This window comes from Leucoraja erinacea, chromosome 2 (assembly GCF_028641065.1).
Source record: "Leucoraja erinacea ecotype New England chromosome 2, Leri_hhj_1, whole genome shotgun sequence".
In the NCBI taxonomy this organism is placed as follows: Eukaryota; Metazoa; Chordata; class Chondrichthyes; order Rajiformes; family Rajidae; genus Leucoraja; species Leucoraja erinaceus.
The window spans coordinates 84,089,398-84,096,675 of NC_073378.1; the positions used below are offsets into that span (position 1 = coordinate 84,089,398).

Consider the following 7,278-nt stretch of genomic DNA (forward strand, 5'->3'; position numbering starts at 1 on the left):
CATCAGTATGAAAAAGGGTCTCGACCCAAAACGTCGCCTATTTCCTTCGCTCCAAAGATGCTGCCTCACCCGTTGAGTTTCTGCAGCATTTTTGTCTACCTTTGATTTTCCAGCATCTGCATCTGCAGTTCCTACTTAAACATCTGGCATTATATACCTGCATTTGTAACCTCACAATCTTTTAACGCATGTTATAGCTAATTAATTGCCATTGAAATGTGGTCAGGTTTTAAAGCAGGCTCCCAAAATATGGTGTCATGACCATGATTTTAAATTGAAGCAGGAACATCTATTTTCTCAACACTTCTATTTCACTTCTATTTCCTCAACACTTTCTACAAACCACCTTTGTCAATTTTATTTGTACCCATAACTTGAAATTTAATTGGTAGGTTATTGGTTTAACCATTTCCATATAACAATAATGGAATGCATCTTCCCGTAATAATAAACTCACTTTATTTCCCAATGATGTTAGTGGCGTTGCTCTCTTGTGGACTGACGCTTCTAAACCACCCCCTTAGATGGCGTGCATACGTCATTTGGCCTGCAGTGACCTGTTTACAATTGGGATCTGTTCTTTAATCGCCAATCAATTTGTGGCAAAGAAATTCACTACTGATAACAACTGATGACTACTAAATGAAACAAATTGGGCTAATGATGATGTTTAATTTTTTTATTTCATCTACTTCCTGGTGAAATCGCTAAGAATGATAAATGCTGAGTTTACTATTCGTTTAAATGGAGATAATATACTAACATTTTCGTTTCCCTTATAGAACCTGTGATTTCTATTGCGGGAGAAGCGGCATTCGATGCATGCAAGTCATTAAACAAAGTATGTCAACTATTGTACATCAAAGGAACAGTAATCCAAAGCAGCATTTTATCTGCATTTTATTTGGATATACGGAGAGCATTGGGGTAGTCTTGACGGAACAGAAATGGACGTAGGTGGGAACAAGGTTGAAAAATTCTGACTGCTCAGTGGGAAATCTCAGTTCGAAATGTAAAACATTATTGGCACTCAAGTAATTACATGTGTTTAATTTCACGATATATTTTCACAAGATTTGGATAGGTAAACAGTCCTTAATGGAGTCCTTAACAGTCCTAAATCCTTCATCTTTAATGAATTTCGCATAATTTCTATTCTATTGAACAGCATGGTATAGTTCTTTCGCAAATGCGCTAAGATTCCAAATCGTTCCCGCAGCCAATGTAATAATTCGTCCTACTGATATATTGCTACACTATTGTAGTGGAAGGGCAAAATTGAAGATTATATATACAACATGATGGGGATCCTACTGCATATAAATTCCCGTCACAGTGGGAAATGGGTGGATTTGTCTTAGTTCATTATTTGTATTTATGATTAAAAAAAAGTGATCCCGCGAATCTATTACTACATAAAATTATACACGTATAAAGTTTGAGTGACAACTTGCATTTCTGACATTTAACGCGGGCATTTCAAAGGGTTTTTTAAAAGGCTGCAAAAAGTAAAGGAATTAACTAAGGTTTTTATTCCATTCAATATGTACATAAATAATTGCATTTCATTATTTTCTACGTTTTGTGGCGAATTCAAGGTTGACTATACATCGTAGTGCTAAAGGAAAGTTGACGATGCCCTTGTTTCCATCTCCCCTGAGGTGTTGTAATGTTGTGGACTCTCTCATTTGTGGGAGCTGTTCAATACGTTTCGCACTTCCTCCCTCTCCATGCACTTGCGTGCAGACAACAGCGACAAGCTCAAGCTCCTTTCATCTTCACGGTGGCAGGCGTTATCTCCTTGTAAACCGGTTGTAATCAGTTTGTTGGCGTCACCCGAGTACTTTAATGACGATTACAGCATAAGAATGACAGATTAGAAAGAGCAGGCAATGGTGATCCTTCCCAGACCCGCAGTGCTTCCGAGTGGAGAGCTCACATCAGAAGGTCATCATTATATCTCCGCTTTTCCTCCCCCCTGTGTTCCCTTGAACTGTGTCCTCTTGCTTGTGTTTCTCTGCTGGCTCTGATTTGATCTCAGATCCCGTGTACAATGGAATCAAGAAAGGAGATGTTGCTGATGATGGAGCGAGGTCAGCATGGCAATCGAATTGGCAGGAGATTGCCGAATTTGTCAGAACCAGCTGGAAGTCCTGTAAACGAGTCCCATGAAAACGTGGTCCACAGGAGTTGTTTGAGCCCCGGGTCGGCGTCAATGACACCGGAGAACCGAGACGAGGAGGCCGATGTTAACACTCGCATCAGACCGGGCTCCAGACTCCCTGTCCCGGGCAAGTCATCTTCGGACGGCTGCTCGGCAAAAAGTAAATCGCTCTCCATCCAGAACAGTCCGGAAACTGAGTCTGATTATTATGATGAGATAGATGTCAGTTGTACTCCAAACTGTACGCCGGGAAATCAAGGAAACCAGACAAACAAAGGTAATGGTCGTTTTCAGTTGCAATAAAGGAGTTACACTGATAACATTAAAAACACATCATGTAGATTTGGATTATTGCCAATGTTTTATTCAGCTAGGTAGCCCTATGCAGCAAATATATTGAAGATATGGATTAGAAAACATAAAATCAAGAAACGACTAACTGATTTAAACATTGTTCCCGACCATTGATAAAATACTCTTTGAAATCATAATTCATTGTCATTTTCATTTAAATTATACAAATTAATTGTCCGAGCGATTTAATGTGGTCCATTCACTGGTTACCTTCAAGCAGTTAACAGTTGCATTGACTTTTGCTATTATAAAAATAGTTCTGTAAAACCTGCAACCAAGAGGACACAACAATAGATTAGAAAAGCTAGAAACTCGTTGCCATTTAATTTGGTTTCTTGATGGAGTACGGAAACTAGTTTAAAGACCGTAAAATGATTATTGAATCCCTGGTTCAGAGGAGTTAACACCTTGCGAGTCTTCAAATTGTCACTTTTCAAGGGTCTTGTCGGCGCCAGCTCGGAAATAGGTGTCTACAGATGAGCTTCAATGGGAGCCGGCGCATATGAAAGCACCAGAGTCAGCAAGCAGCCGGCATCCACTTTATAGTCACGTTCAAGGCAGGGAACACAGAGAAAAGCTGGAAAAAAAGTCGATTTCAAATGAGCTCAAGAATTATCTCCAAATTTTGAGTAACCAGTTTTTGTCCCACTGCAAATCCAAGAGTTGGTTCTTCGGTGACAACCAAAAAAGGCCATCGAGGCACAAAGGACGTCTCATCCTATAGATCATTCTGGTGTACAGCATATAGGTATGATAATAAGTCTATTTTGACTATTTTAAAACGAGATGAACGCATGCTTTATCTTCATCTACCAAAAGAATATAAGATTTTTGGACAGAAATCAAATTAAACATATTGCAATACAGATGTACAATTGGGAGAGGACATGCCTCGTTGAGTATACTTTATTGTTTTTGTTGTTTTGCATTGGTGCTTATGTAACACGTTTAGTCTGTCTGTCGTTTCAGGTCACTCTTCCGATTCGATGGACAGTAACGGCGGTGCTGAGCTCCCCAAAGTATCCGGCTCTCAAAACCTGATAGGCGGCGGTGGAGCGGATCAGATGCGCCGTTACCGAACTGCTTTCACCAGGGAACAGATCGCCAGGCTGGAGAAGGAATTCTACCGCGAAAATTACGTTTCCAGGCCCAGGAGATGCGAGTTAGCAGCGGCTTTAAATTTACCAGAAACCACTATCAAGGTGAACGGAGGCAGTGTAGAATGAAATGTCTAAGCTCATCGTGATTGTAAGCAATGTGAGCAGATATATGAATAGCCAGAGCAATTGTGATCAGTTTTATACAATTCGGTCCGCCGAAACAGTAAATGAAGAATATAGAGAGAGTGCAGACTAGGCCTGCTGTGAATCAGTTTATTAACAACAAAGTAAACGTATTATACCAGGAAATTGCCCTTTGTTCAGTACTGGTATTGTAAATATGCAAAGGTATCAATAGATGCCGGACATTTCAATTCTATCAGCCATATCATTTATTATCGATGCTTTCCGTATAGAAGGTAGCAACACGAAATATGTACAGGAAGGAGGCATAATATGTGTTATGGGACCTTGTGAAATTAGTTTTAAATCATACATCTGGACAGTAATGGTTAGTGAATATAATCTGCTGGACGGAACGTGTTTTATTATAAATACGAATTTTCAAAGTATGAAATATAATTATCTCCTTTGAGTATCAAGTGTGTTGAAAACAGATGGGGTATTTTCACATTTGACAGCACGATAAAATATGACAGTTGCTATCCTTTTTTCCTTTCGATAGTTTCTGTGTTTTCTTCAAGAAACAATGCTTTTGAATTGACAAGCTCTTAACAGCGTGCAGTGTGTTTTGGCAGTGGGGGGGGGGGGGGCGGTGGCGTCGTGTTTAACACAGCAGCTCTCAATGGGTTAACACAATGCATGTAGAGTCACTGGAGGATCTTTTGCAGGGAACGCGTTTAGCTTTCGCAAACACACACGAACTGTTAACGAAAAAAATGGCGAAATATTTAAATTTTATTGCCACCTTTCTCTGTATTTTGGGAGTATCGATTTGATTTGAGCTCCCGGCAAATCCTTAAACTAATTTAATAGCTACAAAATGAAATATCAGTGTGCGAAAGAATAGTCTTGTAAAAACCCGGATCATAAATTTCCAAAAAGAATTGCTCAATATGAGAGTGTTAAGATCACTGGATGACAACGTTTTACGTAGTGAAAGACAGTTTCCTAAATATTAAACATTCATACATTGAAAATCAACATTACTTTGCCATTTAAAGGCATATTTTTAAAGGCAAATATTGTTCGGCTTCGAGTAATTAGACCAGAAATGTAAATAGTTTCGAGGTGATGACAGGGAGCAATTCCGCGTTGTACTTTTCAAGTCAAGAAGAATGATTATTGCAGCAACTTAATTCTTCTTTTATTTCAATTCAAATTATTTTAAAGGTCTGGTTCCAAAATCGCAGAATGAAGGACAAAAGACAACGTTTGGCTATGACCTGGCCTCATCCCGCCGATCCTACCTTTTACACTTATATGATGAGCCACGCAGCGGCGGCTGGCAATCTGCCCTACCCTTTCCCATCACATGTACCTCTTCACTACTACCCTCACATGGGCATGTCTGCAGCGTCAGCCTCAGCAACCAGTCCTTTCAGTGCTCCTCTGAGACCCATGGACACTTTCAGAGTTCTTTCCCACCCGTACCCGCGGCCGGAATTGCTGTGTGCATTCAGACACCCTTCCCTATATCCTTCTGCCACTAACCATGGACTTGGCAGCACCGGGAGTAGCCCTTGCTCATGCTTAACGTGCCATAGCAGCCAATCGAACGGGGTGGCACAGAGACCTGCAGGGACTGACTTCACATGTGCATCAACCTCCAGAACTGACACTTTCCTCACCTTCACACCTTCCGTGTTAAGCAAGGCTGCTGCGGTATCCCTGGACCAACGGGAAGAAGTACCTTTAACGAGATAAGACAGTGGCTTGAAGCATGCATAAACACACATCTTCCAAATGTGCACACGTCTCCTTGGAAGAAGGGGTTGAATACCAACGGAAATGTCGGGTATCTGGATGACTGGACTTTGATTCGAAAGCTCCATCACATTCCTACAGGACAACCTCTTACATTTTTACCCATAATGGATTATAATAATTCTTCCTCCTCTGCCAATTGTGTCCTATGCTGATGAGAATATTCTAGTCGTGTACGTGTATTATTGGGGTTTTAATAGTTAAATGTATGATAATATCGTCATCATAAAAAACCTGGTTTCAGACGCTAACAAGCCACAATGGGATGGGATTATGTGATGGGTAACAGAGCAACTCTAATTCAGAATCGTGTTCGGAGACCGAAAACACGATCGAATTTGTCTTTTTGTTTTTATCACGGTAGCTGACGTTTAAAATGATGATGGTTGATTTGCATTGTGGACGACACTCCTAACAGCAGTGATGTCCATAGGGTTCGCCAACTATCAAGGTGATATTAGATCTTTACAGGGAGAGCTTTGTTGGTCTAAACCAGTATCATGTAAAGTAAACCAAGTTAACCAATCTGTTCAGAAGCAGTTGTCTTCACATTTTGAAATCTGAAAGTTGCTTCGCCTGATTCGCTATGGAATTAAAAAATAAAGCATTGCAAGGATCATTGTTTCTGCGTTTGTTTTATAAAAGATTCTGAAAGAGCCAAATTGATATTTCTTCCACCTTTCTGCTTTGAAGTTTGAAAAGGACTTCCCAATGCTGTGAAATGTACAAAATTAGAAATCCCCAAAACAATGATAGATTATCGAGAATGGAGGACATCAAATAGCTTTTTAATAAAATTCGCAGTTTATTGTATAAAAATAGCAAAATAACCAAACCTGGTACGACCTGTAGCATTTTTTTTTAAATGAACTAAAATATTTTAGATGTGCCTTTATATTGTTTTGTATTTTTTAAGATACATTTATCATTTTAAAGAACACTTTAACACATAGCTTTAACCTTCACAACTATTTAAAATGTACCAAAAAAAACATCCATCTACTGTTTTATTTATTGCATGTTGCCTGAATGTTCAGTGGCTGAATTGATCATGCAATATACCTGATTTCAGAATACTGTGAATACAAATTGTTCAGCGTATGTTAATAGTGTATTTAATGTAAACGGGTGTGTACCTGATTTGTTTCTAATCTAAAGCAGATTTAACACGTAGAATGGTCGAATCTGTAAGTTTTTGATGATCATGCTGCCATAACGGGACTAGATACTAAAAAGAAGAATATTTTATGGAATTTCCGTTTAATTTATTTTCTAAATTGTCAATAGACTAAGTTAGAGACCACAGATGGAAACCAAAGGAAATGTCTTGCAATTGTATTATATAATTATTGCATCTGGATAAACAAGAGGTTATTTTGTTTATGATATGATTTATAATGTGCAAGTTGAAGATGTATTGATCCTGACTGTATACTGATTAAGCAGTCCCTAACTTTGAAGTGTGGTTGTAAACAAATGCAATGATTCTGTTAAAACTGTTCGTTCAACACATAGTTTAAGCATTTCCAAACGTACTTATATGTTTTGTTTCGATTTTCGACCACTTCCCCCTTTATTTCTTCAGTCGCTTGACAGACTAAATATAACCAGTAAAAACAAATAAACCATTGCGAACAATTACAATACAATTGTTTCTTTCGTTGAGAGATTGTTCGAAAATTGTTCAATCGATATCAGCCTCATTTACCTGTT

The 7,278-nt window shown here is 38.9% G+C and overlaps 1 protein-coding gene across 1 annotated transcript; it reads left to right on the top strand.

Moving 5' to 3' along the window:
• The first annotated feature begins 638 nt into the window (after nt 1-638).
• Nucleotides 639-6,386, top strand: evx1 (even-skipped homeobox 1). Its single transcript, XM_055659891.1, has 3 exons — nt 639-2,447; nt 3,488-3,720; nt 4,972-6,386. Exons 1-3 carry the CDS (start codon nt 2,054-2,056, stop codon nt 5,503-5,505), a joined length of 1,161 nt encoding a protein of 386 aa, XP_055515866.1. The 5' UTR covers nt 639-2,053; the 3' UTR covers nt 5,506-6,386.
• The last annotated feature ends 892 nt before the right edge of the window (nt 6,387-7,278 follow it).